General features: G+C 43.9%; 1 protein-coding gene across 1 annotated transcript in view; it reads left to right on the top strand.

The window, feature by feature from the left end:
* Window positions 1-12,522, top strand: part of CACNB2 (calcium channel, voltage-dependent, beta 2 subunit) — a 102,981-nt gene that overhangs the window by 86,108 nt on the left and 4,351 nt on the right. Inside the window, exons 10-13 of the mRNA XM_014946106.1 lie at window positions 4,532-4,683; window positions 5,414-5,509; window positions 6,038-6,040; window positions 9,146-9,331. Of these exons, the coding sequence (XP_014801592.1) occupies window positions 4,532-4,683; window positions 5,414-5,509; window positions 6,038-6,040; window positions 9,146-9,331 (437 nt within the window). The remainder of the gene's footprint in view (window positions 1-4,531; window positions 4,684-5,413; window positions 5,510-6,037; window positions 6,041-9,145; window positions 9,332-12,522) is intronic.

Below are 12,522 nucleotides of genomic sequence, written 5' to 3'. Positions count from 1 at the left end.
CCACAAGAGCACACTGCTTGCTCATTGTCATTTTGCTGTCCACCAGGACCCCCAGATGTTTCTCTTCAGAAGTTGTCTCCAGCAGGTCCACCCCTAACCTGTATCGGTGCCTGTATTATTCTTCCCCAGGTGTAGGACCCTACACTTTTCCCTGTTGACCCTCATGAGGTTCTTCTCTGCCCAGCTCTCCAGCCTGTCCAGGTCATGCTGGATGGCAGCACAGCCCTCCGGGGTGTCAGCCACCCCTCCCAGTTTGGTACCATCAGCAAACTTGCTGAGGATACACTCTGTCCCCTCCTCCAGGTCACTGATGAATGTATTGAACAGCACGGGTCCAAGTGTTGACCCCTGGGGGACACCACTGGTTCCAGGCTTACTTCTGTAATATCAGGAGCTCCGTTAAGAAAAAGAGAATGCTTTGTCTCTGTGGCTGTTGCAATCCAAGTAATAATTTAAAAATCTGTTTTTAGGAACAAAACAGTGCCACAGATACCAAAGAGATGTAGACAAGATCAGATTGATTAGGGTATTAAACTTGTCCTGTACTCACTTGACAGTATGTGAACGTCACCATTCCTGCTGAAGATCAAAACCTCTTTGCTGTGTATAAGCAATATTTTGTGGTTTCTCATTTGGCCTTTGCAGGCCAGAAGTGTGACCACTTCGTGTCACATCCCCATCACGAAACTGCTATCTCCTCAGGGTCTTCCTAAAACATACTGCTGCTGTGGCCACTGCTCGGCCAAGCTGGGTGTCCCAGTGAGTTCTGGCTGCTACACATGCTTTCTGCCCAGGTCTGAAGGAGGGCTGTGTGTCTCCAAGTGTGTAGAGTAGAAATGTTCTTTTACCATGGCACTGTATAAGTGACCCTAAATTCCATCACAGTTCCTCTGTTATTAATGAATTGATGTAGGTGCAATGTAGTGTTGCTGTGGTTTTGCCTTTACTTGAGGTGAGATGATTCTAATGAACTGTTAAAGATTTTTGCTGGAAATTCACTTTTAAGGTCCGACTGGTGTAAAGAGTATTTGTCTGCCCTATAATGGGATAAGCCATTTCCTTGTGCTCTCATTGCACTGAATTTCTGTCTATTTCAGAGTACAGTAGGGATATTTGGAATTAATATATGGGAGTGAGTTTAAATGTGCAATATTTAAAGTTGGCTGGGAGATGTGACCTTGTTTCTTAGAGCACAATAGACCCTCTATTGTATGGAATAAATAATTGAGTGCTCTTGCCATTTAAAATATGTTCCCTTTCTTATTAATGAGGAGGCCATATCAAATAGATTGTCAGGGTCACTTCAAAATTTGATAGCTTGTTTCTGGTTTGGAGTGTTGTTAGCTGGGCTGCCAGCATTTCATGACGATTGTCACAGTAAATTTAATTGTTTATGCCTCTCATTATGACTGGCAAACAGGATTTATTGGAGTTAACTGTTACACCTCTCCAGTACATCAGAAGGGACGTTATTATAAATAGATGATATTCACGGAGGTGGGAAGATTGTTAAGCTCTTACTGTGCTGCTTTGAAGATGCCACACAGTTATTGTTCTCAGCTCTCTATTTTAACTACCAGTGACATTTGTGTTCCTATCCCCATGTGACATTGAGGATTCTTTGCTTACTTTGGTCAAAAGTCTGAGAGAAACTTTCTGTTGAGTATCTTGTTGGGAAAGAATCTTTTGAGACCTGTTGCTAAATAAAGAAGAAAAGCAAAGCTGCGGCAGCAGATAAAGCCTTTGTTGTCTAAGAAGAGAAGCTACTATTATTTGAGTAACTGCAACAATCTTGGGTGTAGTAAAAAGTTAGAATACAAGGAAGATTTCAAGCAAAGTGAAGGCTTTTCTAGAAGCTAAAGAAGTACTGTAAGGGACAGGAAATCAGAACCTCTTCAGCAATCTCTGTGGCATTTTTTTCCATCCATTCCTGCCTGGAGAGGTAGAGGCACAACGTACTAGTCCCTCAGCCAGTCATCATGCCAGTGTAGTTCCTTGAACTTTTCTCCTATAGCCAAGTTAAGAAATGTAAATACTAAAATACTTTTTAATTGATGGAAAAGATATCTCTCCATCTTCCGACTCAGGTAGAAACTATTGGTTCGTAGTTACCAGCAATTATTGCCCTGGGTATGTTTCACAATAGAAGATACCTTGAGGCATTCTCTGTCCTGGCAAAGGGTTGTTTCAAAAAATACAGCAGGAACTCTAGTTCACAGAGATATATTCTATACTGGCAGAAAAGTGCTTCCAGCAGTGTAGCAAATACTGCTTCCCCAGACGAAATTATGATACCCTGGCAAAAAGACAGATTTTGCTGGTTATAAATTGTCTTGAACGAGGGTTTTTAGCAGTCTGGAATGGTCTTAAAATGATACATTAAGGGATGTTGTTATTCTGACTGAAGTGTTGAGCCTGGTTTGAAATTGCAGGAAAGCAATCCAAGCTCATCATCAGAACAGTGTGACAAATTCTCTCTGATATGTTTATTCTGTTTGTCATTTGGACTCAAATTAGGGATAGGCTATTGACTATCTTCTACTAAATCACTGAGACAATGGTATGCAGTCATTCCAACAATATCTCTGTGTAAGGAAGTTGCAGAAAATGTACTCGTGAACGTGCCAAGAATCGTCAGAAGTTCTGTCTTCAAAACTGTGGCCCTAATTGAGGCAGCAGCTGGGCCCCAGGGCTTTTATCTCCACACTGGAGAGCCCGCAGCAGCACACCCTGCCCGTCCCACAGCCTTCCTGCTGGAAGAGACTGATGCTGTGCACGAAGCCAAAATTTGACATAACTGCAAACAGATGAAAGTGATCTCTAATAGATCCAAAGCAATGTCAGCCTACTCCCATGAGAGAGCATCACGTTCAGATTTTTTTGGACGGCCGTGTAAGACGTTAAAATGATCATAGTAGTCACCGAGTCATTTGAACCCAAAAGACTTTGAGCTAAATGGAGAATTTCTCTTGGAAATTTTGCAACCTTATCATGGTACCAAATGTAATCAGTCGCTGTTCTAAGATAACAAAAATAAATCTCTTCACACCACTTGAAAGAGACCATCAGCTACAGAAAGCTCTCTCTGGTCAGATCAGATAGGCTGTGGTTTCCAGCAAATGTAACGCTTGTGCCAGCGTAATAGATAAAATGCTGATAGTGTAATTTCAAGAAACTCTCTAATAGATAAGTTTTTGGTAGCTCTCGTTGATATTTAAGTTTCTACCGGTTATCTTCTAATATTTACTTTGAATGGGCTAGGATCTAATCTGGTTTCTGTTCATGGAGTATGCATAGCCTTTCAAGGGAAACCCATATGAACTACAATCTTGTCTAGCGCTGTAACTTCCTTTAGAGGCTCGCACAAATCACCCAACTACAATCTTGTCTAGCGCTGTAACTTCCAAATCACCAAACTGCTGTAATTTCTCTGTGAAGTCAGCCCATAGCAAGAGCTGATCAGGAATATGTGAGGAGGACTTTGCTATTACAAGCTTTAGTTTTATTTCATTCGGGAATGAAACAGTTTCTACATCACTTGTGGAAGCGGATGCGTCCCATCTGCCTTGGAGTGGTGCGCTCTGCAAACTGCTGCCAGTCAGGCACGGTGCTGAGAAGCTGGCCGGATGAGTTACCAGACAATAAAATGATTTTTTTCTGGGAAAATCACCTTTCCAGAACTTCTGGGGTTGTGAGGAAGATGCCATTGCATTATTTGGATTATTGACTTAATTTTTTTCAAGAAGTGTTTTACATAGTCATCAAATTTTTAATATGGTATCATACTGAGGCCAGCATATAAAGGAAACTCTGTTTTCCAGAGCTTTGATAAGTTGAAGTATGTAACAGATTTAGACTGGAGATTAGGAGAGGGTTCTTCACTGTGAGGGTGGTGGAGCACTGGAACAGGTTGCCCAGGGAGGTGGTTGAGGCCCCTTCCCTGGAGATATTTAAGGTGAGGCTCGATGAGGCCCTGGGCAACCTGGTCTAGTTGGGGGTGTCCCTGCTGACTGCGGGGAGGTCAACTAGATAACCTTTGGAGGTCCCTTCCGGCCTGGACAACTCTATGACTCTAAGTAAGTGGAAAACCAGGAGGTTCTGCTTGTATAGACACCTCAGTAAGTCTTCATGCCTCGCTCAGGCACTCCAGTTTGAGAACATGGATTTCAATGTAAGATGAACATCTGAGCTGCAATGACTCACATGGAGGGGATTAGCGGCACAGTAAGATCACCATGGGATGTAGTAGTTCCTTACGTGCATGGACTGGGGCCCTGTCAGAAGGTACCTCTCTAGGCTGGGGTGGGAGGAAGCAGTGGAGGTGAGAGGCAGGCAGAGGTGCCTGCAGGGGCAAGGGACGGGGCAGAACGCTCTGGTTAACGTTGTGTTTGTTTCCCCAGCGCGCCGGGGCCAGCACGGCCAACGGGCGGCCCGAGGAGCAGCCACACACCAGCCTGCCACATTTGCACATTGCTTTAAAACTAATTGCGTTTTAATATTTTCCTAAGTCTGATTTTCTCCTTATCTGCAGCTGAAGTTCAAAGTGAAATCGAACGGATTTTTGAATTAGCAAGGACACTGCAGTTGGTGGTGCTTGATGCTGATACCATTAACCACCCAGCTCAACTGAGCAAAACCTCTCTGGCTCCCATTATAGTATATGTAAAGATTTCTTCTCCTAAGGTAAATGTTTTACTGATATTCGTGCTGTTTCAATCTTTTTTTTCTCTTATTTTTGGTCATAGATGGAGATAATCCCATGGCCTCATGAAAGTTCAGAGCTGTGTACCGCTATTGCTTTCCTTTGGTTGGTGAAATAATATTAATCAAAAAAGGATCCTAGCTTAGATCTGGGGTTAATAAAACCCATTTTGGAAAAGATGCTGTAGCTCCAATGGATTTTTAAATTGGGTGCTTTTACTATCAATCACATAAGTAATGCTAGCAGTTTGTTAGATCAAAATACTACAGAAATGAAAGGAAGGTCCCTTCCAACCTAGAAGATTCTGTGATAATATCAGAGTGCTAGGTAAGCTTTATGTCTCCTGGTAGTGTACTCTTTCGTTCTGTAAAAAAATAAATACATTCACAGACCCTGTAAAGAGGCATTTGAAAGAGAAGAATGAACTATGAGAAGAGGATTCAGTAGAACAATTAAAGAATTTCAACAAATAAAAGCAGAAGGAGCAGGAGGGGAACTTACTAGTGCTCGTAACAGGGAAGGGGATGTTGGGAAGTAAATGAGAATGAGCTTGTTCTGGTTGTAAACAGCGTGGGGAATGCTCCTCAATCCAGCAAAAGGAGAATTGGATCTGTTGAAGTGGACAGTTAAAAATGTAAATGTTTTAAGTGGTTATATACGTACACTTAAGTCAAAATCTGCTCACTTTTGTTAATGTCTTATTTTTCACAGGTTTTACAGAGGTTAATAAAATCTCGAGGGAAATCTCAGGCCAAACACCTTAACGTTCAGATGGTGGCAGCTGATAAACTGTCCCAGTGTCCTCCCGTGAGTTACTGTTAATTTATGCCTCCTCTTTGAAAGGTGCCTTCCTTTTCAAGCAGGAGGTTAATTACATAATTTCTGGGGATGTTTGCCCTCTTCTGGCCGTGTTTCACTATTGCTTTTTTGCAGAATGTCTCCTGAGGTCTCTGGGCTCCGCACACGAGTGCAGGGCACCACAGCCCCAGGCCCAGGCAGTTCTTAGGGGGTGTGCTGAGTATGTTCACCACTCAAAGAAGCTGAGCATTTGCTTTACTTGATAATTCTTTTTGGGTCACTGGTCTTAAAAAATGAAAAATGAGCCCTCTTAGTGACTGTGCTTTATCTCTGGCTGGTGGTTTGGGGAGCTCCCTTTGGGATGTGTCACCACAGCCCCTCACCGCTGGCGTTCTTGGTCACAGTTCTGGCAAAGAGCTGTGGGGTATTGCATAGCTGAGAGTCCTGCAGTTCCTCTGTTGATGTGCACTGAAGCAAATTCTTGCAGCTTCCACCTATAAAGTGGTGATGATGAGACCCCAGCTGTGTTATAAACAGCAAGTGTTCTTGCCTGCATACTGCACTGCCAAGAGGTGGGTAAGAGACCAGAAGATGAACGTTCCACTCAGTTGCAGATACAGGAGATTGCTGTCCTTACGGAGCTGAGTGAGAGGAATGTTGGTGGAGCACTGGAACAGGTTGCCCAGGGAGGTGGTTGAGGCCCCTTCCCTGGAGATATTTAAGGTGAGGCTCGATGAGGCCCTGGGCAACCTGGTCTAGTTGGGGGTGTCCCTGCTGACTGCGGGGAGGTCAACTAGATAACCTTTGGAGGTCCCTTCCGGCCTGGACAACTCTATGACTCTAAGTAAGTGGAAAACCAGGAGGTTCTGCTTGTATAGACACCTCAGTAAGTCTTCATGCCTCGCTCAGGCACTCCAGTTTGAGAACATGGATTTCAATGTAAGATGAACATCTGAGCTGCAATGACTCACATGGAGGGGATTAGCGGCACAGTAAGATCACCATGGGATGGAGCAGGCAGTCTTACCTCTTTTATTAGCGGCACAGTAAGATCACCATGGGATGTAGTAGTTCCTTACGTGCATGGACTGGGGCCCTGTCAGAAGGTACCTCTCTAGGCTGGGGTGGGAGGAAGCAGTGGAGGTGAGAGGCAGGCAGAGGTGCCTGCAGGGGCAAGGGACGGGGCAGAATGCTCTGGTTAACGTTGTGTTTGTTTCCCCAGCGCGCCGGGGGGAGCACGGCCAACGGGCGGCCCGAGGAGCAGCCACACACCAGCCTGCCACATTTGCACATTGCTTTAAAACTAATTGCGTTTTAATATTTTCCTAAGTCTGATTTTCTCCTTATCTGCAGCTGAAGTTCAAAGTGAAATCGAACGGATTTTTGAATTAGCAAGGACACTGCAGTTGGTGGTGCTTGATGCTGATACCATTAACCACCCAGCTCAACTGAGCAAAACCTCTCTGGCTCCCATTATAGTATATGTAAAGATTTCTTCTCCTAAGGTAAATGTTTTACTGATATTCGTGCTGTTTCAATCTTTTTTTTCTCTTATTTTTGGTCATAGATGGAGATAATCCCATGGCCTCATGAAAGTTCAGAGCTGTGTACCGCTATTGCTTTCCTTTGGTTGGTGAAATAATATTAATCAAAAAAGGATCCTAGCTTAGATCTGGGGTTAATAAAACCCATTTTGGAAAAGATGCTGTAGCTGCAATGGATTTTTAAATTGGGCGCTTTTACTATCAATCACATAAGTAATGCTAGCTGTTTGTTAAATCAAAATACTACAGAAATGAAAGGAAGGTCCCTTCCAACCTAGAAGATTCTGTGATAATATCAGAGTGCTAGGTAAGCTTTATGTCTCCTGGTAGTGTACTCTTTCGTTCTGTAAAAAAATAAATACATTCACAGACCCTGTAAAGAGGCATTTGAAAGAGAAGAATGAACTATGAGAAGAGGATTCAGTAGAACAATTAAAGAATTTCAACAAATAAAAGCAGAAGGAGCAGGAGGGGAACTTACTAGTGCTCGTAACAGGGAAGGGGATGTTGGGAAGTAAATGAGAATGAGCTTGTTCTGGTTGTAAACAGCGTGGGGAATGCTCCTCAATCCAGCAAAAGGAGAATTGGATCTGTTGAAGTGGACAGTTAAAAATGTAAATGTTTTAAGTGGTTATATACGTACACTTAAGTCAAAATCTGCTCACTTTTGTTAATGTCTTATTTTTCACAGGTTTTACAGAGGTTAATAAAATCTCGAGGGAAATCTCAGGCCAAACACCTTAACGTTCAGATGGTGGCAGCTGATAAACTGTCCCAGTGTCCTCCCGTGAGTTACTGTTAATTTATGCCTCCTCTTTGAAAGGTGCCTTCCTTTTCAAGCAGGAGGTTAATTACATAATTTCTGGGGATGTTTGCCCTCTTCTGGCCGTGTTTCACTATTGCTTTTTTGCAGAATGTCTCCTGAGGTCTCTGGGCTCCGCACACGAGTGCAGGGCACCACAGCCCCAGGCCCAGGCAGTTCTTAGGGGGTGTGCTGAGTATGTTCACCACTCAAAGAAGCTGAGCATTTGCTTTACTTGATAATTCTTTTTGGGTCACTGGTCTTAAAAAATGAAAAATGAGCCCTCTTAGTGACTGTGCTTTATCTCTGGCTGGTGGTTTGGGGAGCTCCCTTTGGGATGTGTCACCACAGCCCCTCACCGCTGGCGTTCTTGGTCACAGTTCTGGCAAAGAGCTGTGGGGTATTGCATAGCTGAGAGTCCTGCAGTTCCTCTGTTGATGTGCACTGAAGCAAATTCTTGCAGCTTCCACCTATAAAGTGGTGATGATGAGACCCCAGCTGTGTTATAAACAGCAAGTGTGATTGCCTGCATACTGCACTGCCAAGAGGTGGGTAAGAGACCAGAAGATGAACGTTCCACTCAGTTGCAGATACAGGAGATTGCTGTCCTTACGGAGCTGAGTGAGAGGAATGTTTCCATCACTTAAGTTCAAGCATCTCAGTTAAGAGACAAGTCTCCTCAGGTCCCCAAGAAGTCAATGCTAGAGACCTGCTCAGGCTCTCACAGCTGCCTTCTGGAGGACTTGTGTCTCCCTGACCAGGGAGGGATTGCAGGAAACTCACCTCCTAACTTTAGATACCTAAAATTAGACCGTGTGCCTAATCTCTTACCTAATATTTGTGTTACACTTGGAAACTGGATGATCTGTAGTACTTGTGTCTCTTACTGTTACTAGTTACTGAGTTTAGTTTGTCTTAGTTTTCTCTTAGTTATTCTAGATATGGAGATTGAATCCCTTTTCTTGCCATTCCATATTGTTCCAGTAGCTAAAAACTTCAATATTCAACCTTTCTTGCTGGATATTTGAGTTTTAAGATTTGTTCAAGCTGCCTCTTCCTATCTTCATTGACTGTTTGTGCATTCCTAAGTAGAAGTAATGAGGACCTGCTTTAGCAAGTGTAACATCAGTGTTAGTTATGATTGCCTTAAAAAAAAAATAATCCAAAAGGGTAAAATATCTTAACAAAAGTATTAGAAATGTGGTTCATTTTTGATGAATGGAAAGTCTGGTAATCACTGTCTCTAGCTGATCTCCCTTTAGCTGTTGGTTATTCTCACTGAAACCTTTCCTTTATCAGGAAATGTTCGATGTCATTCTTGATGAGAACCAGCTGGAAGATGCTTGTGAGCACCTTGCTGACTATTTGGAAGCCTACTGGAAGGCCACCCATCCTCCTAGCAGCAACCCTCCCAACCAGCTTCTCACTCGCACACTTGCAACAGCCACTCTTCCTATCAGCCCAGGTCCAAATATTAATTTGCAGGTACAGTTTTTATGCCATTTCTTCTTTTTTTTTTTTTTTTTTTTTTTTTCCCCTATCAACTTCTTCCTCTTCCAAAGCACAGTGGTGGTCTGGTATTAGAATATGCTGAAGATGTCTTACAGTTGTTGATAGGCTGCCCAGGGAGGTGGTGGGGTCTCCTTCTCTGGAGACATTCAAACCCACCTGGACACGTTCCTGTGGGACCTGCTCTGGGTGGACCTGCTTTGGCAGGGGGTTGGACTGGGTGATCTCCAGAGGTCCCTTCCAACCCCATGGGATTCTGTGAAAAACAGGCTTTATTCCCACCCCTGCACCTGTTGACTTTGGGCATATTGTGGCCTCTCGTTTCTCCTTCAACTTTAGCTTTGTATAATCACGTGAAGGTTCTCAGCATACGGAGATCCTCTCCTTTGTAGACATGATACATAGCATGAAATGAAGTCTTTAAAGGTGCTACTTCATTATAAATAGTGAGTGGCACCTTGAGGCCAATAAGATCACAGTGGGGTGTCAGTAAAATCTGTCCAAGCTCAAATACATCTTACTTACTTACTACATCTAAATTTCCACCTAAGTTCCCTATAGGCCCATAAGTCATGTATTTATATCAGTTAGAATTCATAATGATGGCTAAGAAAAATGCCTCCAGTTAGAAAATTAAAAAAAAAAAAACAAATCTGCACCCAAATTAAAATGCCAAACATTTGCTTTTTTTTTATGGTCTTGCAAAACAATTTTGTCTCCAAGAATTTATTTCCCATTAGATCACAGACTTAACAGGTTTGTTCTTTAGCAAGAAAAACGGCTTCAGCCACGTTGCAGGGTATCTCCTTCTCTTCCTTTCCAAAGCAGTCTTGACTGGAAGCTATAGCTCATTTCTGCCTTTTTTTCTGTCCTCAGAGCTGAACCCCCCTGAAAAAATTGTGAGCTGGAAGAATTTCTGAGTATGAAATTCAGTATTTTTGTGTGCAGACTTGCTAGATAAACTTTCTTTGCTATGTAGGCATGTTTGTTATTTTGCTCAAGGTTTTTTTATGCCTTTTGGGTGTGGATTTATAGTTCACTTACTCATTTTATTAACCACATTCTCTGGAGGAACTATACAGAGTTTTAATAACACTTTTCTGAATGTTTTGCTATCATCTCCTTACAAATTAACATACTTTTATTTTAAGGACTGAAAATGAGAATGTATTTGCAGTTTCACAGTTTGTTTGTAGTTCTACTAATCCAAAAGTGCTGAGCAATGGGGGTCTCTTAGGGAACTCAGAACTTCTACATTCCTTTTGCTTCCTTTCCCCATGGTACTTCTTCAGGTGACATCTCAAACCTGAGCCTGTCACCACCTCGGAATATAGTGGGTTTATTTTCTAATCCCAGTGGCTGAACCCATTCTCTCAAGAGTGTTAAGATCCTCTATTTGGAGAATTTAAAGTCTATGTCTGTGCCATGTTCGTGGGCTGCTCTGCAGAGATAAATGTGCCACCAGCCCTTTGGTCTGGAGGAGCCACGTCCACGCTGCAGAAAAGCACTGGAGTCCTTCTCCCCTGGGCCCAGAGCAGCGCCCCTTTGCCAGGAGATGTCAGAGGTTTTGTGGTTTTTCAGTCCCAGGAGTGGATTGTAACGAGGGAGTTGTGTTCCCAGCTGCCAGGGGGTGTTTTTATGGCATGATGCTGGCTGTGTGCATGGCATGGCACGAGACGCCTGAACGGGTGAGGCCTCCTGGGGCTGTTTGAAATTAAGTGGGTGAAGACCATACACCCCCTGTCTGTCTGATGGAGAGCTCTGGGGCAGGCTGTCCTCACAACTGTTCTCCAGTTTCCTCTTGCAGGGAAATCGTTGGCTAATTCCAAAAAGAAGTCTGGAGCAACATCCCACACATGTGGTACAGGATTAGGGAGCAAGCCCAGCTGAGTGTGTGGACACAGGCTTCTCTCTCTCCTCTTCCAGCTCTGCTTAAACTCCTTTCCAAGGATCGTCCCTTCCAACCCCATGGGACCTGAACACTGAAATGGGCTTGTCTCAGGCTTGCTCCATTTGAGGCAAAAAACCTTATGAGATGGGGCCATAAAATTCCCAGGCTGCAGAATGTAATCCAATTCAGAGCTCCCTACTTCCTTGAAATTACAACCTGAACACTGAAATGGGCTTGTCTCAGGCTTGCTCCATTTGAGGCAAAAAACCTTATGAGTATGAGATATAAAATTCCCAGGCTGCAGAATGTAATCCAATTCAGAGCCCTAATTGGGTCACAAACCACAAGGCAGATCTTAATCCAGATCACTGGAGTCCTTCTCCCCTGGGCCCAGAGCAGCGCCCCTTTGCCAGGAGATGTCAGAGGTTTTGTGGTTTTTCAGTCCCAGGAGTGGATTGTAACGAGGGAGTTGTGTTCCCAGCTGCCAGGGGGTGTTTTTATGGCATGATGCTGGCTGTGTGCATGGCATGGCACGAGACGCCTGAACGGGTGAGGCCTCCTGGGGCTGTTTGAAATTAAGTGGGTGAAGACCATACCCCTCCTGTCTGTCTGATGGAGAGCTCTGGGGCAGGCTGTCCTCACAACTGTTCTCCAGTTTCCTCTTGCAGGGAAATCGTTGGCTAATTCCAAAAAGAAGTCTGGAGCAACATCCCACACATGTGGTACAGGATTAGGGAGCAAGCCCAGCTGAGTGTGTGGACACAGGCTTCTCTCTCTCCTCTTCCAGCTCTGCTTAAACTCCTTTCCAAGGATCCCTACTTCCTTGAAATTACAACCTGAACACTGAAATGGGCTTGTCTCAGGCTTGCTCCATTTGAGGCAAAAAACCTTATGAGATGGGGCCATAAAATTCCCAGGCTGCAGAATCTAATCCTAATTGGGTCACAAACCACAAGGCAGATCTTAATCCAGATTGAAACATTAACTGCTCAGTGCCCCTGAAGTATAAAGGGAAAGTTACTGTCACTGACCTTGCCCATAAATCCCAATAGCCTGACGCTGCTCTGAAATGGCAGGTATTAGTTCTGAATGTATGGATTGTGCTCCTCCCCACGCACGTGTCATAGCAGAGGAGATGCATCTGGGTGTGTAGAAGTAGCATTCCCCTCAAAGCTGGTTCCAGTTTTGCATTTGTTCTCCAACCACAGCAATGACAGCTTTTATTAGTCACCATTCTATATGGAGATGCACACTTGGCATTTGACCACATGAGAAT

Source organism: Calidris pugnax, unplaced genomic scaffold (assembly GCF_001431845.1).
Source record: "Calidris pugnax isolate Ruff unplaced genomic scaffold, ASM143184v1 scaffold19, whole genome shotgun sequence".
NCBI classification, from domain to species: Eukaryota; Metazoa; Chordata; class Aves; order Charadriiformes; family Scolopacidae; genus Calidris; species Calidris pugnax.
The sequence above is the reverse complement of the archived record's forward strand: the minus strand, read 5'-3'. Positions and strand labels throughout refer to the sequence as shown.